We start from the raw sequence: 25864 nt of genomic DNA on the forward strand, positions 1-25864 counted from the left end.
GAATTCCTGCGTGGCGCTGATTGGCCCAGTTCTTCCTCTGTCCTCCGATTGGCCTTCGCTCCACTTTGCCCCTCCTCTTCCTCTAGCAGCCAGGAAAACTTCCCACCCACCCGCCTACTTCCAAGGGCAGAGCTGAGATGGCTGCTGTTGGTGCAGGCTTCAGATTAGGGCTGCGGGGAGCGATGGCTTTACCTCAGCAGCAGCGGGCCTGGAGCTCAGGCTCTGACCAGGTACCGTCGGCGTCGGGGGTTCGGCTGCAGAGCCTCCGGTGCAGTAGGGCCCGTGGAGGGTCCCCGCTCAGAGGGGGAGGCGGGCGGGTCTGAGCTGGTGCTGGAGGCGCGGGCGGTGTCGTCTGATGCCTGCCTCCTTTTTTCTCTCCCCCCGGAGCTGGGTGAGCTCGGCAAAGGCGCTGGAAAAGGCGGGGGCGGAGGCGGAACCATCCGCGAAGCTGGCGGCGCGTTTGGAAAACGGGAAGCGGCTGCAGAGGAACGTTATTTCAAGTACGTTACGCCTGAGTCCACACAACACATCGAACACTAAACCCGAGTTAACCAGCAAGTTGCTCTACCCGGGGAATGCCATGCCAGAACAAACAGAGCAGATTCGGGTTGAACGTAATCGCCTGGTTCACACATGCGGCAACAATGATTGGGGTCCCATTTTACCCTAACCTAGGGTATTGTGCAGATTCGCCCACATTTTAGTGACTTGGGTTTTTTAGATTTAGTGACGTATTTTAGATTTATGGCCTGCTTTTCCTTCAGAAGTTCAAGAGGGTATGTGTTGCATTTCCACTTCTGATTTTTCTGGGTACTAAGAATTGTGTGAGGGAGGCTGGGCTGAGAATGACTGACTCAAACTCACCCAGGGAACTTCTGTGGCTGATAGCAGTCTTGAACCTGGGTCTTCCTGGTGCCAGTCCAAACCTTTCTCCACTACTGCATTTCCCTGCTCATACTGCATGAGAGTCTCATATAAATATATTTGGTGACTAGGCAAGTTGCGGGATGCTGGGACCAAAGTCAACTCAAGCCTTCCTTCAGTAATGGTGATATGCAGATGCAGCCATGTTCTTTTGGCAATCATGTAGGATGGATTGGCACTGTAACAACAAAGACAGAATATGCAAACTACTTCCATGTTGTTGCCAAAAAAAATGAGCCCATGTAACCACCTGATAATTCATCTCAAGGGACACCTGACTTTATTTTGGAGACGATCAGTATCTTCTAGTCATCCCAATCTGACAGAGTTGTTATGTTAAAATTGGGATTGGGGGAGATATATAGACTGCCTTCAGCTTTTGGGAGAAAAAATAGATTATTACTATAATATACTAAAAATATTAAAATTCAGACTTCACTTGTTATGAATCTGTATTCTGCTATAAACTCATTAAAAAGTTTTAGGCATCTCATTCCCAGTTACCCACTAATATGGGAAGTCATGCCAACTTATTTGTATGGATTTGTTTTAAGGATGAAACCTAGAGAATGCATGTGAGCTGCTTTAAAATACCTGAAAGCGTTATGTAAAAGTTGACTATTTAGTGAAAGATCTAAAGAAAAGTGACCATTAGCTATTCAGTGATGACTTTCTCTCCACACTTCGTTTGTTTCTTCCTTGCTCTTTTAGAGGACAACTTCGCCGGCACCCCATACAAATTTATGGTGTTCTTGTATAGACTTGGAGGTCTCCTCATGCCCCAGCTACTGCATTTCATGCCAATCTGGCCAAATATTCCTCCAGCTAAATCCTTGAATGTTGAAAAAGCAATTCTACGCTTATTGCAAAATATTGCATGGAATATTGCACTCCAAACTTTGGAAACAAAATGTTTTGCACACCCAAATTGTGAGGAATATGGGAAATGAGTCTTGAGTTTGTAAGAGGAAAGGTGGAATATTCAATAACAAATAATTTAAATCAAATTATTAGCTTTCTAAATGAGGCTATCTTTATATAATGTATTTGCTGATTAATAATGGGATAAGCTGTGAGCTAGTTAATCATTAGTAGATGTCATAAGGATTGCATTTTGAGGTGAAGAATTATGCCATTATTTTTCATGACACCTTTAGCTGAGATTTGAATGAATGACAATAAACTGATATATTAATTATCCTCATACTTTTGCAGGGAGAAAGAGAGAGAGCAGTTGGCAAATCTGAGAAGACATCATGAAGAGGAAATAAGTCACCATAAGAAAGAAATAGAGCGTCTGCAGAAAGAAATTGAACGTCATAAGTACAAGATCAAGAAGCTTGATGATGATTAAGTAGCTGCTGTTGTTGATGTGGTGGATATCTGGCACTGTTTTGAAAATGGTGCCTGTGAATATCCAGGATTTTGTTCTTAACATAGTGTGAAATAAATAATTCACTCTATCTTCATAATCAGTGTCTTCTCTAGAAAATATTTAGTACTTATCATGTAATAATTATGGATAGGTATTTCTTGAATCATGATTTTTGGGAGGAGGAAATATATATGATAAAAGTTTGCCAGGTAAGTTTCAGCAGATAAGGGCCACTATTTTTCCCTATGGCTTGAAAGTACACTCTTGACTGTGTCCTCTCCCCAAGGATGGAAAATTGTACTTACCCAGAGCAACTTGAACGAATTAAGAGGTATGATGGGGTTGTGATTACATAAATTAAAACTTTCTGATACTATAGGAATTTCCAAGAGGACTAGAGAACGATGTTGTAATCTAATAGAAATGGCAAATGGTTTAGCAATTTGATACGAATTTTAATACTAGGCTAGTTCACGTACAAAGTAAAGATTTAAAAGAATTTATTGGACGGCAGAGTTTTATATTCTGTTCTGATTAAAATGTTTAACAATATTGTTAAAACAATAAGCACAATTAGGAGCAACAGATGCCTAGCTAACCACAAAGAGGCAGTATCCTCACATTCACAAATCAGTATTCTAAGAGTGACTTCTGAGCACACCTAACTATCATTGGGGTTGAATTCTTCATCTTCAAGGGCAGTGTGTCAGTTCTAGAGGGAAAATGAACCTGCATTTACAGAAACTTATGTGTATTTGGAAACAGCAATCATTTATTGGGGCAGAATAGCCTTCAAGTGCTACTAGCAGTAATACTTGGTTTATCAACTCAGAGTTTAAGAAATAAAAAACTGTTCCTCATGTAGTGTGAATCCAAAGAGAGGAAAGGTGATTCTAAGAATTCAAAGGAAAAATTAGCTCAAAATCGTTAGAATATCTTATATCTTAAAGCCAGATGGACTTGTTAACAATCAGAAATCAAATCAAAACTTTGATCAGAAACAACCTATTGTAATATATTAATATAATTAAAAAATAATAAATATACGAACACAGCAGCGTTAAGAAAAAACATTACGTTGAAAGTCTCATTGCATTGAATTTTTTTTATCCCACTCTTTATTTATACACATACATACATATATAAAAAGCGGTGAACGTACTTAATGCTCCTGCCTTGTATTTCCCCACAACGACAACCCTGTAAGGTGGGTTGTGCTGAGAGATAGTGACCAAAGTCCCCCAGCTGGCTTTCATGCCTAAGGGAGGCCTAGAACTCAGTCTCCTGGTTTCTAGGCCGGCACCTTCACCACTACGCCAAACTGCTCTTTTCCAGTGGGGTTTATTTCCTAGTGAATGTATTGCAGTGCAGTTTCAATTTCAACGTTTTTCTAGAACAGATGCTGAATTCATTTATTTAATGAGAGGCGATTGCCTAACCTGCACAAAACGATAACAAAAGTCACCTTTTTTTTTTATTAAGTCACCTCTGACTTGTCAAGAACTCTTCTAGTTTTGTCCGTGAGGTGCTAGCTTTCTCCCATGCGAGGGTTTTTAGTAGCCATTTAAGGCGAAAGTGGTTAAAGCCCAGGCATCTCAGTGAGGTGTGGACTAAGCCATGCTTGGAATGGGACAATAACAGGAAACGAACCTCTATTTTAAAACAGATCCCGGCTTTTTCGTTCCTTCTTTTCTCCGTTTCGACCTTACCGGCGCGCCATAGTTTTCTCCGTTCAGCGGATTGGCCAGAAGGTGCTCTCAGCGCCATTGGCTAGAAAAATCACCGTCTGGTCCAGCCTCCCGGCGCCGATAGGAGATCCGGGCTGTCCATCTGAAACACTGCTTTCCGATTGGTCCACCGAGCTCAGTCCCTGGAAACAGTTCCGGGAAACCCCTCGCGTTGCCGGGATCGCTCTCGCCGTCCATGAGGGGAGGGAAGAGGAGGAGCGCGCGCCATTTGCAGCCGCTGCTCCAGCCGCGCCGCGCAGGTTCCGCTCCGGTGAGTCTTGCCAAGGACGCGCCCGGCCGAGCAAACCGGACGGCGGCGGAGGAGGAGGCGGTGGCAGCAGCGGCGGCGGCAGCGGCGGCCGCGCGTGTGTCTTGCGTCCGGGTGGGTGGGCGGGGAAGCGGCCGGCAGGGCGAGGCCCAGGCGGCGCTGCGGCGGCGCTGAAGGCGCCTTTTGTGGCCGCGGCGCGCCTACGGATGCGCTTAGGCGAGGAGGGCCCCGCGCGCGACTGGGGCGGCCTGGCGGGCCTGGCTGCGGGCAGACGGGCGCTTCCTGCCCCACTTTCGCCGAGGCTCGCTCGGGAGGCCGCTGAGGGGCGGCTCGGCCGCCGGGCTCGGGCCCTTCGCCGCGACCGGGGAGCGAAGGAGAATGAGCCGCTTGAGCGGCCGACTCCTTCCCGCCTGGCCTCGCCCTGCTTGCGAGCCCCACCTCGATCGGAGGGGGCGGCTCCTCTCCCCAACTGTGGCACTACGTTTTTTCGGCATTGCTTCTGGCGGGGCCGCTTGTTTGCCGCCGGGAAACGATCTCCGCTTTTTGCCCCTCCTCCTCCCGCGGTGCAAGGCCAGGTTTAGAATTGCCGCCCGAAGGCTGCAGTTACCGGATTGCTTTCCTAGGAGTAAGCCCAGAGGAAGTCAGCGGGCTAAATCGTAAATAAACACGCGAGGGATGGACGGGTATGATTGCAAGCCTAGGCACCCTGCCGTGGAGGAAAGGTGCGTTGAGATCGGTGGGCTTGCTGGTAGGTAAATCTGCATGGTGGATCGGGCTCCTCTGCGCGCTTGTTAGGATGACGCTAGTTTTAATTTCCAGCAAACATAAAAAAGTCACAGCTGCTGCTACATGCTTTTTCCTGTCGGAATCTCTGATCCATCTTTCAGTTTTAAAAGGCTGTGGGATTTATTTTTCTAGTTTACTTTCCTACACGCCCACCCCAGAAAATGAATAATCTGAAAGGTTTCAGTGATTTTTCATGCTATCAAATTGAGAATGGACAGAATGGTGAATTGGTGATGGTAATTCTGGTTCTTGAGTAAACTATGGGGCTGTTGACAGTTCTATTTCCAAAAAATAAGGGAGACCTAGTGCTTCTCACTGGAACAGCACTGTACTATTTAGCATGAATTCTATGGGTTAGTTAAGTTTCTTCTATATGTAATATTGTAGTATTGTGGTATACTGAGAAGTGTTGGATGAGTTGTAGTTCTAAGTTTATATTCCTGTTTTACCCATGTAGTGGTAGAGGTTATAGGTGATACCATATTGTGCTTTGAAGGCTGTAATATTTGTGGGAAATAAGATTACTTCTCAGTAAATGGTTTGATGACAGTTCCTGTATGATCCTGCCATTTTAAGTAGAGAACAATGACATAAATGGTTTTTGAAATGCTTGTTAACAACTTATAGGTGAAATGTTAACATTCTTCATGTTAAAATCTTGAATTATGCAGTATTTTTTTGGTTTCTTGACTTTCCATTTGGGAAACTTGCTGAATAACTTTCTGCTGCTAAAATGCTCCATACATATTTTGGCAATATCGCTGATGTTTCTGCAGTTAATAGCAGGGTGTCATATGCATCTTCTCATTTGGAAATGCTATGGGTGTTGGCAAAGCTGCAGTGATTCCACTTTTAATTTAATTTCCCTCATAACTTTCTCAAGTTTTATTGTCTTACAAGCGGAAGTTAAGCTGGGATTTTTAAAATGTGTGTTGATTGATTGCTGTTTTGCATTCTGTTGACAAAATAAGGACTTGTGATATGCTTGCATCTTCATTGAATTTAACATTATTGATTGAATTTTGGGATAATTTAATGCAGTAGAGTTTTTGCTAGCTTTTAAAAAATAAACTTTGTGTTACTTTTGTTGTCTTAGGACATGCATTTGTTTTTTTAATCATAGTCAAGCCATGCCAAGAAATAGTCAAGCTGGATAGGGTAACAATTAAGCCTGTAGTTTAGATAATTGAGAATAGGTCTTTTTTAATGTACTGGACTTTTGAATAGATATGTTTAGGATTGTGCCATAAATAGGATCTTGCACTAATGAAATCAGAATCCCTGTTTTTACATCAGGGCAAACAACCTTGCAGTAATAGAAGTTTGAAAAATAAATAAACAAACCTAGCAATCTGGCTGCAGTTGTACAACTGAAATAGTGTGGCTGAAGCATCAAAGTTTTGGGGGGCTGCCATTCTTGTAACAATTGACAGGAGTGTATAAAGTACACAAGACATTATTTCATAATACACCGTACGGGTGGCCCCTCAAAGCAGAGTTTGCCTTGCATGCACCTCTCCCTATGCTGCCAGTTTTGTAGGATATAGTAGCACATAGATTTTGCTGAGGGGTTGTAATAGGTACAAATGCAAGATCAGAAGTGATGACTAGAATGACAACTAGTCAGGCTGGAGGATAGGATACTGATTAGTTTGCACAGGTGAAAGGAGAAATGTAGTGTTTGGTATTTTAAATGAAGCACTGGTAAGAGCACCGTTGAGTTGGACCATTCTTAATAATTGCCACCACCTCTGCCATTCTCAGGTTTCTTCAGTGTCCTGGTTATGTATGTCATTTCTGATGTTGCACTGTACTCTTTAAGTACTCTGTCAAGTGTGGCACAAAATGCAAAGGTTAAGTTTAGAACTTGGGTGAGAGTCAAAGCAGTGCCTATCAAGTGCAATGAAGGAGAAGTCAGAGACATGACCGTGCATCTTGCCTAGTTTCCAGACTTGGGGAAAAACCAGGTCACCATCTAGCTACTTGTCTTGGATGTTGTCAGAGCATAATGTAAAGTCAAGAGTTTAGGGAGGAGAGACAGGTATGATAACAGGAAGTCATGTGAGGATCAGGCTGATAGCTGCTGTCCTTGCTGCAGGCCCTGCTCTTCCATAGCAGAAGGCTGAAAAAACTAGTGTAGTATGTGTGCATCTCCAGCTTCTGTAGATTTTAGTTTATTTTAGTTTATTTAGTTTATTTAATTCTGATGGGCTAATATATTGCACTAATCAATATTTCTTTAGTTTTGGCATAACATGCTCTATAAACACAGCTACAGTAGCTTGTGAACCATGATTATGGTTTAGCATAGTGTGTGAATCTAGTTATAGTTTATTAGACATGGATTAGTGCAGGGACACACGAATTTGGGTGGGTTCAAGGGGTTTACTTTGCTTTTAAGTGGCATACTACAAGCCAACTCCAAAAGTACAGCCTGTGACAAAGACAAAAATTAAAGTTGATTTCCCTACATTTACATATCTTTAAAATTAAATAGAATTAATATTACTCCTCTGCTATCACTGGGGTCTGCATGAGGTCTCAGTTTGTCCACCTCTGTGCTAGAGCAATGTATCAACGAGGTTCTAATACAATACACAAGTAATCTGGGCTATCTGGAAACGTTTGAAGAAAATTCTTAGTTATCTCCTTGTACTTGAACACCAGTTGTATTTTTAATGTGATCTGGCTTCTGTTTTTAAGCCAAAGTAATAAGGAATTCCTACATAAAGAGAGCCCTAAAATTCTGTGTGAAACTGATAATTCAGTGACCCTTAGATCCATGGCACCTTGTGTCACCATGAGAGCCAATGTACTATGTGATTAAGGTGTTGGACTAAGAGTGGGGAGACCCAGGTTCTAGTCCACCCTCAGCCACAGAAGCTAGGTGGATGGCTTTGGGCCATTCACTCTCTCTCAGCCCAACCTACCTCACATAATTGTTATGGGGAAAAATACCAGAAGGGTCTATGTTCATTGCTTGGAGCTTCTAATACAAAAAGTGAGATATAAATTAAATAAGGTTTTGCATATCTCATAATGATAGTGACATGAGACCATTAATGAGTGTTGCTTATTGCTGATATTCTATGCAAATTTGTTTAGATATTTGTTTTCCCTATTTAAAAAGACTCATAATAAACAAACATTTACATGAAGGAGATGTCTTTTCCCTGAGATTTAAGCAGTATTTATGTGGTACATAAGTTCTTGCCTTCCTGTTTCTATAGAGAAACTAGTGGGATCTTGAATTATTTCCTGGTGAACCTGTATTCATATTGTAACTTCATATCGGTAAAACACTTTGTAGGCTTATTTAAATATATAATCTTCTAAATCTGTTTTCACATTGAGGAAGAGTAATATTAATTGAGTGCACTGATATCTTCTGAATGTGGTACTTATTAGATGGGAAAAACTACCACTTCTGTCATAATGGGAGTTGTAGTTCACATCTAGACAGCACCTGTGTGATGAAGATTGTTTTAGAATAAGAACTTTGTCTTGTTCTTTCTGTGCTCCATATTTTTTTTCCCAGAGATTACCCTTACTTTGGTAGCATTGCCATTTTGTTGTGGAAGAGGCTTACAAAGGCCAAATTTCTGTCATTAGAACAACACAAAGATCTAGAAGAAATGTGTGTTCTTTAAGTTGATCAAATTCACATCAGTCTTTGTTGGAATACTCTTGCTGTTACCGCTATAAAACTACTAATTTTTTGTTCATTTTGATTTACGTTCCTCAGTCTTATGTTCTCATACAAGGTATGTGAAGTGGTGCAGATGTTGTAATTCCTTGTAAAACTAACATTGGAAAACCAGATTAATTCTTTCAAAAGGTTTGGAAAAGCTTCTATTAAGAGAATAGTATCATAAGAGGGCACAGTGCTACTGGGTAGAAGGGTGCACAAAACAAAATATGTTCCACTTATGGGACAAATACTTTGTGACATGGAAGTTAAGGGACATTTCTGGATAGGATGTGGTCCAGCCAGGCTGAAAAGTGGATCATTTTTTATTGTTCTGTGTTTTAGCCAAGAGAAAATCCAGAGGTGTCTTATGAGGCAAATAGGGCAGAGCTTCTCTTCCCGCCTTCCCCTTCCCTCCAAATAGCTGCCACTGGCCTTGAATTCAAGCCCAGCTTGTCTACCTTGCCTTTCTTTCCCCATAGCTGCTGTTGATGGCCATGCTTCTCCCCCACTGTGGGAGACCTCACGCATCTGTTGTCCTTGGGTGCCCAGACAGTATGTACAGGGGATACTTTGCATATCCCTCTTACTGTGCTGTTAGATAATACAAGAAATGACCTTAATTATTTGTGAGAAATTGAATCTTTGTTTTTCACTGTGTCAGATATCCCCAAACTGATGGGATACAGATGTTAACTTAGGAGGTGATGGGAATTGCACTCCAACGTATCTGGAAAGCATCAAGTTGGGGACGCTGCTGTATAAGCTTCACTGCAGTACAGTTTTCTCTTTGTAAATACACTGATTTTAGGGGATGTGAAGTATAAAAATTGGGGCTGTGATTAAAAGCTTAGTGCTGCAGCTTGAAAGAAACGTAAGATTTCAATATAGAAATGGGACATTTTGCAAAAATAGTAGAAATTAAAGGTATTTAATATGTTTATAGTAGAATAGTATAGTGGTATCTGCAACCAGAATTCATATTGTACTACAAGTTTTGCAGTTTTATGATCACAGCTTACTAAACAGTTTCTTGATATTGACGTAGTGGTTGTTTTAAAGCGAGCTGGAATATGGGTAGATTTTTTATTTTGTCTTGCTTCTGATACTTTAATTATAATGAATGCCTTTGCTTGGAGGGCTGCCTTTAAGCTGCATCAAGTATATGAAGAGCTAGTTTTAGTATTCATAATTTAAAAGCCTTAACTTTAATTCTGTATGTCTTAAACTGAATTGAATGTTTTAGTAAATTCAAGGTTGTTTGCCTTTCTGCTAATATCACACAGTCAATCTTTATCTTTAGCAGGGTTTGTATTTACTGTCTGTTGTGGCTGAATAACAAGCCCCAGTTCAATCCCACCAAATAGGAGGAGTTAGAAAACCCCCACAAAAATCGTTTGAAAAGATAGTAGTTTTTTAAATTCATGTTTTGCCATCATCTTACTGACTTTTGCATCAAATCTTTCTTACTGATAAGAAAAATTGAAGGCGTAGCCTTTCCTTTAAACTCTAATATCTGGAATAACATGTTGTTGTATGACGTGCAGAGTTCAATACAAGTTCATCTTGTTGGTATGTGATGTGCAATTTGTTTATTGACTGTTCCACTTGTGCAAATTTAATGTGGCATATTCTTTTTTTAAAAAAAAGTTCTGGAAATCAGTGTGTGTTGAAGCAGTATGGTGTCTCTTATGTAACAAAACATTGGTTTTGAACATGGAAGTAAGCCAGAAAAAGATGGGAAAGATGGAAAGCAAGTATTGACATTTGTATATTTAGCTGGCCTTGTAGGCCTTTGTACTGAATACATTGATCAAAATTTTCTTTGAGTCCAAGGGAAAAATGGCAGATATTTGTGCATTCCAATATCCTTCCCCCTCTTATGATAACATAAATTAATCACACAAAAATAAAAACTAGACTCTTTGTACATGAAGCACTTAAAATTGTTCATCCTTCCATGTACATGTTCCACAATATTTCAGGACTGTACTTTCTGTTGAAATTAGGTGAGCTGTACTCTAAAGGCTTTAAATATAGATTTAACGCAAGTCTCTTGCAGTATGTTTACAATCAGTTTAGATAAATGCATTGTCCTGCAAATTAGTTATTTCTGGCTTTATGTAATATAGCTCCTGAATTTTTTCCAGCAGCATAATAAAATGGCTAATCAGGTGAATGGTAATGCGGTACAGTTAAAAGAAGAGGAAGAACCAATGGATACTTCCAGTGTTACTCACACAGAACACTACAAGACACTGATAGAGGCAGGCCTCCCACAGAAGGTGGCAGAAAGACTTGATGAAATATTTCAGACAGGTATAATATGCATTTCTTGTTTCTGATTGGTTATAAAAGTGAAGGCAAAAAAAAAATCAAATTTTTTAGGCTGTAAAGATGAAAAATTGCTGTATTTTGCACTGTGTAGCTTTGAATGTACTGCTGCTTTCACTTTGAGGTTGAATATGTTGACAGTATCTTAGGTCTTTAGGACACTAACTGTTTCATAGCCTCTCACAAATAAAAGTGGACATTGCAGCCTACTGAACCGTAATTTTCTTCAATGTTACAATCATTTGCTTCTACTTTGCTACCATCACCAACTTATGGTGCCTAGGCTGAACGCAATATTTCAGTAGGTGGCTTATGGAGGGGAAGTAGCTTGCTTGGCTTGCTTTGGGGCTACATTTGAACTCTAGTCTGTATGTGAATTCCATGTCTGTCTATATCCAAGTGGATAGCTTAATCTATTTAAGTCATTACACTGATGTATTTAGTTTTACGATAATTGTTTGAATTATATTTATCTTGCTTGGAGCAAGTGGCTTCTTGTGTATCTTAAAGAGAGAGAGAGAGAACACAAAGAACTTTAGGAAGCACATACTTTTTTTGCTGTGAAAAGAGACAATTTCTCTTCCTCTTTAGTTTGTGTGTGGTGAATATATTGAGAAAAGTAAATAGAACTGTTTCATTCCCTTACTTCAGATACTTCAGAGAGAAGATTTAATTTATCTTTTTTTTCCCTAAAACCCTAAAAATGTTTTGCAAGTTTAAGGCAGTTCAAAAGAATGCCATGTCTGTCTTTATTACAACGGTATTTTGACTCATGTGGCTAATCTGTCTTGAATGACAGTCCCAGTGAGTGTCTCAGGTAGTATTATTTCCTTAGAGAGGTACTTCTCTAGGGCTGAGCTAGGATGATGTTCACATAGTGGTTTGAGTATAGTTGTTTGGAAAAGGAATGTAAGGATATAAAAATGTGTTGCACTTTGGTTGTGTCATGAGAAGCCTGATATTTACCTAAACATTTAAATGCATTCATATTAAAACCTTACTGCCTGGCTTCAAAATATTTTATTTGTAGAGATGTATCTCCATGTGTAAAATGTAAAACTTTAACCCACTTGGGTCTGTTAATGCAGTTGGATACTTCTCATTTCATACCTAAATGACCTAAAAGTCATTTCATGGCTTTTAATCATCTCAGTATTGTCCATGTACAAATGATGCAGGGGCCTTCCATCATGCAGGATCAATTCTGAAGTGCAGTCTCAGGGCACTGCTGCTATTTTTTGTACTTTAGAGTAGGGTGTTTCAGCATTAGAAACCTTAAAAACACATACATTATATTTCTTAAAATCAGTACCAATATCTGACATCTCACCATTTAAATGCAAGTTTAATGCATTTAAATGCAAATTTAATGCATTTAAATACAAGTTTAATGGAACTTGCAGTGCTCTACATTTTTCATAATATCTGCTTCTGAGTTTAGATATAGAGAGAAACTGCATCCAAAGCTTTCAGTGTATGTGTATCAGAGCTGGTCCTCCTGTATGTGGATCTGTAGCTGTAAGCTTAAAATTAAGGTATTGGAAGTGCATAACAGGGCTCGAAATAATGTAACTGGCTGGAAGTTATGGCAAAACAGTATTTAAAGATAAGCAAAACATTTAATTATAATATCTACTTTATAGACATGAGGGGAAAAAATAACATTTTCTGATGGGGAGTGAGAAGTGGGCTTTATAAATTATTCTAGTAACTGGTGTAGTACATTGTGGTTAGATGATAGAACTGTTCCTTATCTATGGCTTGTAATGGCTCCATTTTAAAGGAAAAACAATCGTAAAAGTCTGAAAGCAGATTTTTTAGAAACCTGAGCCCGAGCCTGTTATTTCAAACCCTGATATGTAACATTCTTTTATGTACAAAGTATTTCCAAATTTCGGGGGGGGGGGGGACTTTTAACCTGTAGTAGGTAGCATGACATAGTTATATTATTTTGATTTTAGCAAAGCACAGTAGGCTTTTAAAACTAACTTGTCTTCATATAATTAAATAGGAATCTGTAATGTTTTTCTATTTTTAATTTTTTTAGGATTGGTATCTTATGTTGATCTTGATGAGAGAGCAATAGATGCTCTCAGGGAATTTAACGAAGAAGGCGCCCTCTCTGTATTACAGCAGTTTAAGGAAAGTGACCTGTCGCATGTACAGGTAAGGTAAGAGCTCCTGTGGTGTGAACAAATAGGTCCACAATGTGGTATTTATAACTTAAGTGTAGCAAATATGAGCAAACACGATTGAATCCAGATTTAAAAATTTTTTCACAGCAAGACTGTTTTTCCTCTCAAATACTAAATGTAAAGTATAGCATTGTGTGTGAGTATTAGTGTCTCAAATTAGCCTAATGTGTTGATTACTGAAGTGCTGGTTTGTTTTAATATTAATATATCAAATGATGTTATTCGGGATACTGGTTGGTTCTCTCAGGATGTAGCTAGGTTGTTATTCAAGCTTCAGTGGCTTCTGATTATTTTTTAATGCCTTCTGCTTCACTTCTTTCACTAATTATATCTACAGAACAAAAGTGCATTTTTATGTGGAGTTATGAAGACTTATAGACAGAGAGAGAAACAAGGAAGCAAAGTACAAGAATCAACAAAGGGGCCAGACGAAGCAAAAATTAAGGTAATATATGTACGGATGTTAATAGAGCAAATAAAAGTGCTATGGATCTTACCCTGGAGTAAAGAACTATATCCCAAAAGGAATTTCTCTATCTGTTCCCAAAAGGAAATCCCAAAAGGAATTTCTCTACCTTTTATGGTAGACTGTTAATGTTACAAATACAGGTTAGCAAAAATACTTTAGGTAGTCCATGATATAAGACAATGTTGCCTCCCAGGATGAATTTCGCAAATTGTGATGTTTTATAGAAAAATCATTATGTGTGCTGAGAAGAGTTGCCTGACTCTTGGGATTTTTTCTTCAGTTTCTAACAGCTGAATATTGATTTAGCATAACATGTAGCTCTTTTCTATTACTTGCACTATTCTAGTGCCTTATAATAAAGATTGGAAATCCTGTGCATCTCTCGAAAGCAACTTTTCCAGTTTGAAGCAAAGGGCATAACAATGTTTGCTATACTAAGTCTGTTTACTTTACTTTTAGTCCCCCTCCCCTCAGTAAAGGTTTTGTGCCTTCAGTAAGATGCCTATGATAGAAGTAATGTCATTATGTTGTGAAGTTTCTATCTGCCATGGTGAAAAAAACTGCCAAGCTTTTTATTTTTTTATTGCATTCCTGTGTTATGACCTGTGGTTACAACAATAAATTTATTTACTTATTAACTGGCAAACCCTAACCCTATTGTTTAAATGAATCAAGTTCTGTGCATATTGTAGTGGGCAGAAAATTGGCCAAAGAATGACAAAGAGAAGGACTTTGTTCACATTCAATGTTAATTCATTTTACTTACCTGGCTTCCCTATCCTTAACTTTTTTGTCATTGTATTCTTGCTGGAAGTATTCATAGTGGGAAATGAAAGGACATGAAGGGTTCTTTTTGCCCGTGAATGCCAGCAAAGTACGATGGTGATCTTTCAGCATGTTAGAAGCTCTTCAGTGGCACGTGTGTTATAAATACAGAATTAATGAAAACAGGATATTCACAAACACAAAAACAGGAATACAAACAGAAAAACAAAAATATTAATTATACATTTACCCACATTTCCTGGAGTATTTACAGTGTTACAAGCCTCTGCTATGTGGTCTGGAGTCCTTTAAACTTTTACCTTAAGCTAAGTCTCTCCTTGGTGAATTCTTGAAGGCATGTTAGTTAAACCCATGGGATTTTTCATTAGTATTGCCAGCATTGTTGCTGCTGTGATTTGTTAAGTGTATAAATCATTCTAGAACTGATGGAACTAACTTTTGCCTCAGTGAACCAACTGTATATGTTCTGCCAGACAGGTATAGCTCCAGCAGTAGCAAAAAGAGGGGTTTTACCATCTTTAGTTGATATTTTATACTTCTCTTATGAACTATTAAATTTTGCAAATGCGTTCTGGAATATGAAGCAGTGGAGTAAAATGTTCTATTGAAGGGTTGTTTTTCAGTATTGATGTTAAATGCCACTTACTCTCTCTAATTTTTTTTTTCTTTTAAAAATTCAGGCTTTGTTAGAAAGAACTAGTTATACTTTGGATGTGACCACAGGGCAGCGGAAATATGGTGGTCCTCCTCCAAGTACTGTCTACTCAGGTTCTCAGCCTGGCATTGGAACAGAGGTTTGTATATGCAGTTTATATGTCTAAATAAGATTATTCTGACCCTAATTATACTAAATAAATAAGAAAGATGATTTTGTATGTTAAGAGACAAAGTAAATTTTTAAGTTTAGCTTTATCAAAGATGGTTGTTACTAATGCTGATAGAAATTGCAAAATAGTATTTTCTACAGGAAAATGTGTGGGTGAATTGTAATAGCCTGCTTTTAACTGTAGTAATTATCAGAGTTAAGGCACATGTGATATACATGTAGTGATAGAAATGTTTTTGAAAGCTATTTTTCCCTTGTAAGACAAATGACTGTCCATTTTTGTGAACAGTTTTCAGGTTGTCACATGGTTCATGATATCTGAAGCAGTTCATGTTTATGACTGTTTTCACTTACCTTTCTGTGCAAAGGCGCAAAACCCATAATGAAGACTGTACATCGATACCAGATCTATTGCATATGGCCCCTGAAAATGTAGCTTCCAGAGCCCCACTAAATTACAATGTTTAATGTGGTAGGAGGAATAAATTAGTAAATACATGGAGAGAAAATCATACCAATTACTTCTAATTAATTGCATATTCTTGACCAAATTAATAGCTAAAATGCCTTTTAGTTCTTGTTAATAAATATTAGTTTTCCTTCAGGTTTTTGTTGGAAAAATTCCTAGAGACTTGTATGAAGATGAATTGGTGCCACTCTTTGAAAAGGCAGGCCCCATTTGGGACTTGCGACTCATGATGGATCCTCTTTCTGGACAGAACAGAGGCTATGCTTTCATCACGTTCTGTAGCAAAGATGCAGCACAAGAAGCTGTTAAGTTGGTGAGTGTTCTGCCATTAGACTAAGCAGAATACACATTAGGATAATCGGTGTTCACCTCACAATTCAGAAACTGTTAGAGAAAGCAAGATGTAATATACAGTCTCACTTTCTCCCTGTTTTTCTCGATTAAATATATTCTGCTTGGGTGTTTTTTGTGCTTATGTTTATAGGTAATATTGGCTGCAATATCTAATAATTTATTACTCCTGTCAGAAGGACTATAATCCTGATATTTGATATCACACCACTAAGTCACTATGGGTTGAGTGGCCTATAAATCTGCTAAATAAATGGATGGATGGGTGGGTGTGACTATCAGGGTCAGGTTATCTTCCTTGTGCTTTCTTGTGAGCTCCTCAAGGACATTTGGTTTGCAATTATTGAGGGCAGATCTAAATTACAGCATCTGTTCTGGAGAGTAATTCTTGTCTTGCTTTGGGGCTTTGATTTCACTTAGTCCCAAACAGATCTGCTCTAATATTACTGAATTTAACCGATACCCATGTACCATCAGCTGGATTGCTTTCTAATCCATGTTAGAATGGGAATCTAGAGCCAGTTTAGAATGCAAGTGCGACTTGTAGATTCCGAACATCATGAGCCAGAACATCTTGTCCCTGGGAGATCACGATTTGTTTAAAAAATTATTTCAAATTTGGGCAACTTCACATGAAAGAGGTCAGTTTCATTCTTTAGTTTAAGAATACTGTTAATGCATATATACCGGCCTACACGTGAAACGAATATCATAATTTTGTAACCTCTGGCCTATATTTGAGCCTGAATGTGCAGGGGTTCCCTGAGGCCTGAAAAATATTTCAAGGGCTCCTCCAGGGTCGAAAGGCTGAGTAAAGTATGCAAAGGAGTATATCGTCTAGTATACAGTATATTTTTCTGGGCATGTGCACTATTTCCTCTTGGCGTCCCAGGTCTTTGCAGTTAACTGGGTAAACTACCCAGTAGGTCTTTTCAACTGTAGGATCCATGGAGATTTAGCTCTCTTCAGTTACAGTCACCAGGCATTCACACTATTATCTTTCTAGTATGAAAATGTTTCTAGCTGAAATGTTTCTCCTAGATATTTTAGATTCTTAAAAGTTTGGTTGTACTACTTTTAAATACTGATATTATGTTCAGATAGCAGGTTTAAATTTTTTTGTAGTGCTAGAGAGTGTATAAAGAACAGCTAAAGTCTAGAATATTAAGTTTGATAATAGCAAAATACACTTCATTGGAAACCCTAAATCTTAGTTTGGGGGATGCAAGAAAATGCTATTGGTAGCAAATAACGTAAATATCTAAATATCTAATCAATATAGGCCACTAGAGTTTGCTAGTATTTGCACTTTAATAAACTGAAAGTCCATGGAAAATGTTTAATTGTTTTCCTTTTCAGTGTGACAACTATGAAATCCGGCCTGGTAAACACCTTGGTGTGTGCATCTCGGTGGCAAATAATAGGCTATTTGTTGGATCAATTCCGAAAAACAAAACAAAGGAGAACATACTAGAAGAATTCAGCAAAGTCACAGGTAAGGAGGTGAGGGCATGTGCTTCTTTTGTAAATAATTCATTTAATGTAATGTAATTTAATTTCTAAATTTAGAGGCCACTTAACTCCTTGATGACTCTGGGTGGCTTACAGATAAAAAAGAAAAACATGACGCAAGCAAAAAAATATAGGTAATAAAGAACCCTGGCTGACTGGGAAATAATGCACCAGGCCATTCAGCAGACATAATGAATGTAATGAAAAGCCTCCCCACCCCACCCCCCGCATCCCAAGGCCTGGGAGAACAACCAGTTTTTTAACAGTTCCCTAAAAGTCATAAAGGTCAGAGCTGCGCAGATCTCTGTGGGGACGTCGTTCCGGGGGACAGAAGCTGCAACAGAGAAGGCATGCTTCCTGGGTCCCACGAGATGATGCTGTTTAATTGACAGAACCCAGAGCACACGCACTCTGCTTGATGCTACCAGTTAGCCAGGCCCTATGCTGTGAAGGGGTTCAAAGATGATAACCAGCATCTTGAGTTATGTCTGAAGCCAACTGGCAACCAGTGCAGCTTGCAAAGCAGTGGGGTCATGTGGGTATGATGTGAGGCTCCCAACACTGCTTGCGCCACCACATTCTGGACTCGGTGTAGCTTCCAGATACAGGACAGCCCCATGTAGAGCACATTACAGTAATGGAATCATGAGGTAACTAGGGCATGAGTGACTACCTGAGGGTCCTGGTCCAAGAATGGGTGCACCTGGTGCACTGGATGCACCTGTGCCACAGCTGCCACCTACATGACAAGCAGAACTGAGAGTCCAAGAGGACCCCCGATTGCCCACCAATTTTGAATGGGGAAGTGCAGTCCTATTGAGAGTTAGTGATGGAATGTGCCCTAAACCAGGGGGCCCAAATAAGCACAACCACTTGGTCATCTTAGGATTGAGTCTGAGTCTGTTCCACCCCATCCAGACCCACACAGCCTCCCAGCACTGGGCTAGGACTTTGACAGTGTCACTCAGCTGGCTCAGGGTTGAAATGCAGATGTGAAACAGAAGGAGAGAGAGCGTTGAACCCTGTGCCCCCCCTCCAAATAAGGCGCTGTGGCCACAATCTCTCCCCACTTGTCGACACCAATTGAAACCAACCACAGAAAAAGGAGGAGAACCACTGCAAAATGCTTCCCACCCCCTGAAGCCAGTCCAAAGGGGTACTATGGTCAACCGTATTGAAAACCACTGAGAGATCAAGGGTGCCAGGATGGATGCACCGCCCTCACCTTGGCTCTGCCACTAGTCATTAACAAGCACAACCAACGCTGTCTCTGTACTAAACCCTGGCCTGATACCCAGCTGAAACAGATCCAGATAATCCACTTCCTCCACGTTCCTCTGGAGCTGAAGCTTGATCACCTTCTCCACCCCCTTCCCTAAGAAGGAAGCTTGGAGACTGGATAATAATTGTCCAGGGCCATTGGGTCCAGCTATGGTTTCTTGAGAAGAGAGTGTACCATAGCCTCCTTCTGGCCGAAAGGGCCACCACCTCACTCAAGCTTTCATTTACAAGCGAGCTGGTCAGTGTCAATAGCAAACCGTGTATTTAGTTCCTTCATTTGAAATACTTCTATGCCACGTTTTTAACACCAGTGGTAAACAGCAGAAAAATAATTTAGGAGATGATAAATACAATGAGAAGCCCCCCACCAACACCACCCTATCCCAAGGCCTTTGGAATGGGGTGGCTATAACAAATTAATAAAATAAATGTCTAAAAATAGTAAAAATGATGAAATGCTAAATAAGCAGTACAGCCTTGATAAGCTTTCTTAAAGCAAAGAGTTTGGGGGATGGGGTAACTATGATGCCAAACTGAATTCCAGGCTATACGTAGCTATTCGTATGCAAGTTCTACCAATTGTTTGGTCGAAGGTGAGTGCTTCCATTTGTGAATTTGCATTTTGGCATAATGGAAGCAAAGCAAACTGGTCTTGTGTTGTTTATACCAAGAACAATAATAGTTAAAATAAAGGCATGCACGAAATAGGAAACAAAACAGCCCTGCTTGAATCATTCTGCTGAATGACCTTGGCTGCTTTACGCAGTTGGGAAAAAAACCTTGAAACAATTTGAGTATTTTGTTTTTGCTTTAAAACAACACTTGAAACATATACATTTTCCCTAGCTTTGAACCCTCAAAATAATCAGAACAGCTTGCTTCAAGGTTCTTTTCTGTAACTGGAAGTCTTGAAACTATTAGGTTTTACTCTGAAAAACACGGAACAGTGTTTGAACTTGAGACGCTTTTCACAATTAGACACTTTAATTGTTTAGGGTAGATGGAAAGAGTACCTGCATTTCCAAAGAATTGATACATTGCACCAAAACTGCAAGCAATTGCACCTTTCATGAGGTGATCTACAAATAATTTTGATGAGATGAATACGCTTTCTTATTTCTTGTAGCGGAAAAGCATGGAAAAATGGTTCAAAATAGTATAGCAAAATCTAGCTAGGGCTGAATCAGCAGCCCACCTGCAGCAGAATTCCTACCAATGTTTCAGAAGGATATTTCCTTACTCTGAATTCCTGATAGCTGCTAGGTAGTAGTCTAAGTGATCAGTCTGTCTTTGCCACTTGCATAGAAATGACAGCCATGGTCTGTGACTTCTCTAGGTCAAGGAGCATCACCTTTATCACTTTGCCAGAAGCAAATGTAGCATTACAAAAGTAAAGAGTGCAGGGTCTGAAGAATTTCCATTTATGCCACCCAAAATTTGTATTTTCACAGTGCTTTAGTCAAACTGTTAAGTATGCTGAAGACTTGATTTGCTTATCTTGAAACCTTTTTTTAATTAGCTTTTTAAGATAGAAAAGTTTAGTCTTGTGTAATTCATCACATGTTTTGTTCTTACAGAGGGATTAGTTGATGTAATCCTGTATCATCAACCTGATGATAAAAAGAAGAATCGGGGGTTCTGCTTCCTTGAATATGAAGATCACAAATCAGCAGCTCAAGCTCGACGCCGGTTAATGAGCGGGAAAGTAAAAGTCTGGGGAAATGTTGTTACTGTTGAATGGGCTGACCCCGTAGAAGAGCCAGATCCAGAAGTCATGGCAAAGGTAGTAAAGTAGTAGCTAGACTGGCACGTTCTTCATTAAAACTTCACTTTTCATGCAGCAGATTTATTTTTTTCCTTCTGATTATCTCTAAAAATCCTGTTGGCCTTGCTTCTTTGGGGGTCAGGTCATTTTAGGATTCTGCTTTTGCCTCAGAAGGAATACATTTACAAAAAGTGCCCCTATATACTTGTCTATGTCTATGTATATAAATAAAAATAATTTCTAGGGGTTTTCAAAGATCATGGTTCTAAGCATCATGGTTCCAATTCTACTCTGGCATTTTTGACAGGCGTAGATCCTTTTTTTCTGGATTACTGAAGCACAGAGTTCCAGCTGCACTCCATGTTTTTCATTGGTTTTCATTTTGTTCCATCTGGCTATCCCCCAGATGGAACAAAATAATTTGCTCAGTCCCAGCATCTGAAATTTACTCTGACTTGGGAACAAGTATTTGCTAATCAGTCCCTTTTATTTCTCAAGAGATGGGTTTTTAAGATGGAGGAAAAGGGAAACGTGTTGTTATCTCCCAAATGGAATCTCAAGAAGCAGTGGTGAAAAGTTTTACAGAACAATCTCTATAGAGTAAACATTGTTCTTTAACTATGCTTTTAATTGCTACTTTTCATGGTGAGGGTAAAAAATACATGTTGAAAAAACTCCTAGGATAGCAGAAATCTTTCTTTAGGCTGTTCTGTTCTCTGAGCAGGTTTGTATGACTGAACAAGCCTGGATACTGGGTTAGTCCAGAATGAACATGGAGATTGTTTTTGAGAGCAGCGTGACTGGAAACCACTCATCCAAGGTTTTTTTAAGGCTCCTATGTGGCAAAGTGGCTTCTTCCCACCTGAACAAGCCAGGAAGGAGGGAACAAGGTTTCATCTCTGGTATCTTGTAGCCAGAAAAAGCTGTCAGTCCTCACTTGGATGACACAGTAATCTCAAAACAAATCATAGATGGTGAATTGCAGTCTGTAGGATGCTGCCATTGCACTGCAAAGCTGGCTGTGTTTTCTGTAGTTCAGCGAAGTAGGAATTGCTTCTTAAGACAGTTTTGTCTGAAACTAATGTCAAGCACAAGGGGGATTTGGCCTTAAAGACAGCTTTAAAATATTTTAAATAAATGCCAGTTTTCTTAACAGGTGAAAGTTCTATTTGTGAGGAACTTGGCCACTACAGTGACAGAAGAAATACTGGAGAAATCATTTTCAGAGTTTGGAAAGCTGGAAAGAGTGAAGAAATTAAAAGATTATGCTTTTGTTCATTTTGAAGATAGGGGAGCAGCAGTTAAGGTAGGTAACATGCATCATTCTCGTTAAGCGAAATTACATGGCCCAGAACTTATGAAATATCTTCTCAGAAGCAAACTGCTTTTCCATATGGAGTGAGATATAATTAAGTGTCCTCTTGTACATAGTTGCGCTGCTACTTCCTGTCCATTACTTGTTTTTTGTAACTTTCTAAACAAGAAACATGCTTGCACTATTGTGCTGTCTTTGTTGCAAAAATATTTCTGGTCCATAGGTATTCCTGTGAAGCAGCCTTAGACTTCCTTCCTTCCTCCCTTCCTTTATTATCCCTCCTTAATTATTAATAACTCAAGGCAGCGAACATACCTAATACTCCTTCCTCCTCCTATTTTCCCTACAACAACCACCCTGTGAGGTGAGTTGGGCTGAGAGAGAGGGACTGGCCCAAGGCCACCCAGCCGGCTTTCACGCCTAAGGCAGGGCTAGAACTCACAGACTCCTGGTTTCTAGCACCTTCTCCAGCACCTTAAGCACTAGACCAGACTGGCTTCTTTTACTTGCCTAATAAGAAGAGTTGGTGGCTCATAATGCTAATACAGCTCTACCTTTTACACAGTTTTTCCAAGGAAAACCTTTATCCACTTTCCTGTAGAATAAACCCCTGTTGAACTCAGATTTATTCTGACAAAATATGGGCAGGATTGTATAGTAATGGGCTTTTGGCAATTTCATCTTCTGTTTTTATCCCACTAATCAAAGTAATACTGACTCTGTATAGTACGGACAGGAAAAAGAGTATTAATGGAATTAAAATTATATAATAATATATTCCTGATTCCTCCCTTTCATTGCAGATTAACCTTTGTTAATTCCCTATCTTTTTGGGGGGTTTCTGGGGGACATGTAGGGGCTGTATTGGGGAGAAGGGACAAACAATCTATTTCAGGTCAGTTGAACATTAAAAGGTGGTGTAGTGGTTAAGGTGTTGGGGAGCCCCAGGCTTAAATCCACCCTCACTGGGAGATTCCGAGCTTATGACCGTGCTGCCTTGAGCTCCTGAAAGAACATGGGATATAAATCTAATAAATATGATGGCTTTCTGTTTCTTGCCTTTTTAAAAAAACTATCTGTAAAACAGGGTTTAGAGCCTCGCAACTTCAAATTCAGGGAGAAAGCTTCCATCTCCTGCACTGCTTGCCCCAGAGTTTCTCTTTCCTCTCAGCCTTGTATGCTCCCAAAAGTCAAGGCGAGAATTGCAGGCTTTCTTGCTGCATTGTTTCTTATGAGGGCCCCTGGAGCCTGTGCTGCATTTTCCTCCCAGGAAAGGTTTGCCGTCTTATTCCGAAACCAAAGGGTAAAATGAGACCGCAGTATGTAAAAGTTGGGTTTGTGTAGGTTGGAAAATATTTGGGCTTGGGAGCTGAAAAGTCGGAAATGCTGAAGGGACATCATGCTTTCAAATACAATTTAAATTTCTTTTTCCTTTCGAAATAGGCCATGAATGAAATGAACGGAAAAGAGATAGAGGGGGAAGAAATTGAAATAGTATTAGCCAAGCCTCCAGATAAGAAAAGAAAAGAACGCCAGGCTGCCAGACAAGCCTCCAGAAGCACTGCGTAAGTGTTAAAGCTTCAGTCAGCTGAAACGTAGCACTGAAGGCACATCCAGATAGCCAGATTAATGTCATTTCCTCCAGATGGAACAAAATAATTTGCTTGGTCCCAGCATCTGAAATTTACTCTGAGTTGAGAACGAGGCTGGAGGATGGTACAAGTTAAGGTGTAATTGGTGTATTTCAGTGCCAACAGGGGGGAAAAATAGCCACAATTACTGCTCTTCACATGGGCTGGGGGTGGAGGCCAATTTTGCCGAATGGCTCAGAGCTGCAGGTTCAGCCATCTCAGCACGTTTGAAAGTAATACCTTCTATAGCAAACTTGGGGTGATCTTCCTGGGAAGTTCAGTGGAGAAAGCGGTAGACCAGGATCCCTTTCCTCTGTCCTCATCTGCTTAAATCTGGAAGGTTAATCTCTTTCTAAACTGGAGTTTTTAAATTAGAAAAAGACATGAGACAGCTGTTACTGAAAAGCATACAATAAGTTTATTATTACTATTTTTTCCCCCTCCTCACTAGGTATGAAGACTATTATTACTATCCTCCACCTCGTATGCCACCTCCTATTAGAGGCCGAGGTCGTGGAGGGAGAGGCGGCTATGGCTATCCCCCAGATTACTATGGCTATGAAGATTATTACGATGATTATTATGGCTATGACTATCATGACTACCGTGGTGGCTACGAAGATCCTTACTATGGCTATGATGATGGCTATGCTATAAGAGGAAGAGGAGGAGGAAGGGGTGGGCGAGGCGCACCTCCACCACCTAGGGGGCGGGGAGCACCACCACCAAGAGGTAGAGCCGGCTATTCCCAGAGGGGGGCACCCATGGGACCACCAAGAGGAGCCAGGGGTGGGAGAGGGGGCCCTGCTCAGCAGCAGAGAGGACGTGCTCGTGGAGCCAGGGGCAACCGTGGGGGCAACGTGGGAGGCAAGAGAAAGGCGGATGGGTACAACCAGCCTGACTCCAAGCGCCGTCAGACCAACAACCAGCAGAACTGGGGCTCCCAGCCTATCGCTCAGCAGCCGCTTCAGCAAGGTGGAGACTATGCCGGTAACTATGGTTACAATAATGACAACCAGGAATTTTATCAGGATACATATGGGCAGCAGTGGAAGTAAGACCAATCAGGAGGGCTTGGGAATATTGGCAAGATAGAATTTGGCTATAGTTCTACATCCTTCCAAAAATTGGCTTACTGTTTCATCCTTCAGTAGTGATGGGCTGCCACGTGTATTGGGCTGAAGAATCACTCTATTGTGTATATATTCAAGTCTTTTTTCCCTCCTTTTCTCATAAATGCACTTGGACATTACTGAGCTTGCAGATTTCCCAAACGTAGTTTGGGGATACAATGCTTTTTATCGTTTTAGGCTTCATTTTAGCAGTTTATCAGCAAGGATGGGCAACACTGTTAAATCATGATTTTGCAAACCTTCTGTTTTTGGACAGTTTCTTTCTTTTCTTTCTTTCGTTTTTCTTTTTTTTTCTTTTTGGATTTGGGATAGATTACATAGGCTTATGCTGTACATAAAATAAAGCTAGTACTTTGTCTCCGTAGTTTTAAGGAATTTAAAAAAAATTAAGTTTTCTTGTATTGAAAATAACATGATTGTATGTTTTGCATTCCTAGAAGTAGGTTAACTGTGTTTTTAAATTGTTATGACTTCACACCTTTTTGAAAATCTGCCCTACAAATTTGTTTGGCCTAAACGTCAAATCCGTGGCAATTTGTTCCTTGATGTGATTGTATTTCCAATTTCTTCTTGTTCATGTAAGATTTCAATAAAACTCAAAAACCTATTCAAAACATTACCTATTTCAAATTCCATTGTGTCCTAAAAGATTATTTTATTGGTAATTCTTGCAAGAAACATTAAAAAAAACTGCCTATGTGAGTGATCAAATTCATGAAAATTTTCTTGCGATTTCCAACATCTGGCATTGGTGGCATGTGAGTCAGTGCTAGGTCCAGTAAAATCAAATTGAAATGTATTAATTGGTACTGTAATCTAGTTGCATTTAACAGTGAATTGGTTGCTTTCTTAACAGCTTTAAGTACATCTGAAAACTTTCATAAGCCCTTTTTAGTCAGATGCGAAAGACATACTATGTATGAAGGCAGTCCATAAATTTAATCTGTCTTACGTTATTCATGTGGATCATATCCAATGACTCCAACACAATTTGATAATTCTCAGCTGTAAAAGAACAATAATGTATTC

The 25864-nt window shown here is 39.9% G+C and overlaps 2 protein-coding genes across 4 annotated transcripts; both read left to right on the forward strand.

The window, feature by feature from the left end:
- Window positions 1–91: 91 nt before the first annotated feature.
- Window positions 92–2396, forward strand: ATP5IF1 (ATP synthase inhibitory factor subunit 1). Its single transcript, XM_063312201.1, has 3 exons — window positions 92–230; window positions 388–500; window positions 2140–2396. The coding sequence occupies exons 1-3, from the start codon at window positions 138–140 to the stop codon at window positions 2276–2278; spliced, it is 345 nt and encodes a 114-aa protein (XP_063168271.1). The 5' UTR covers window positions 92–137; the 3' UTR covers window positions 2279–2396.
- Window positions 2397–4188: 1792 nt separating this feature from the next.
- Window positions 4189–25451, forward strand: HNRNPR (heterogeneous nuclear ribonucleoprotein R). Of its 3 annotated transcripts, none has more exons than XM_063311612.1 (11): window positions 4189–4297; window positions 10922–11087; window positions 13150–13268; window positions 13635–13742; window positions 15233–15346; window positions 15984–16160; window positions 17558–17693; window positions 20569–20774; window positions 21913–22062; window positions 23515–23636; window positions 24154–25451. In XM_063311612.1, the coding sequence occupies exons 1-11, from the start codon at window positions 4223–4225 to the stop codon at window positions 24758–24760; spliced, it is 1980 nt and encodes a 659-aa protein (XP_063167682.1). In that variant the 5' UTR covers window positions 4189–4222; the 3' UTR covers window positions 24761–25451. The 3 variants fall into 3 exon arrangements, with proteins under 3 accessions (XP_063167682.1, XP_063167683.1, XP_063167681.1); XM_063311611.1 differs by having other exon boundaries at window positions 4197–4297; window positions 10919–11087; XM_063311613.1 differs by lacking the exon at window positions 10922–11087 and having other exon boundaries at window positions 4194–4297.
- The last annotated feature ends 413 nt before the right edge of the window (window positions 25452–25864 follow it).

The sequence above is a fragment of the Candoia aspera genome, chromosome 10 (genome assembly GCF_035149785.1).
Source record: "Candoia aspera isolate rCanAsp1 chromosome 10, rCanAsp1.hap2, whole genome shotgun sequence".
NCBI lineage: Eukaryota > Metazoa > Chordata > Lepidosauria > Squamata > Boidae > Candoia > Candoia aspera.

What these genes read in the sequence shown, in the direction of transcription:
- ATP5IF1 (XM_063312201.1), top strand. Translation starts at nt 138, where the DNA reads ATGGCTGCTGTTGGTGCAGGCTTCAGATTAGGGCTGCGGGGAGCGATG. An exon ending in GGAGCTCAGGCTCTGACCAG is followed by an intron (nt 231 to 387) that starts GTACCGTCGGCG and finishes CTCCCCCCGGAG; the next exon opens with CTGGGTGAGCTCGGCAAAGG. An exon ending in GCAGAGGAACGTTATTTCAA is followed by an intron (nt 501 to 2,139) that starts GTACGTTACGCC and finishes ATACTTTTGCAG; the next exon opens with GGAGAAAGAGAGAGAGCAGT.
- HNRNPR (XM_063311611.1), top strand. Translation starts at nt 4,223, where the DNA reads ATGAGGGGAGGGAAGAGGAGGAGCGCGCGCCATTTGCAGCCGCTGCTC. An exon ending in GCCGCGCAGGTTCCGCTCCG is followed by an intron (nt 4,298 to 10,918) that starts GTGAGTCTTGCC and finishes AATTTTTTCCAG; the next exon opens with CAGCATAATAAAATGGCTAA. An exon ending in ATCCAGAAGTCATGGCAAAG is followed by an intron (nt 20,775 to 21,912) that starts GTAGTAAAGTAG and finishes TTTTCTTAACAG; the next exon opens with GTGAAAGTTCTATTTGTGAG.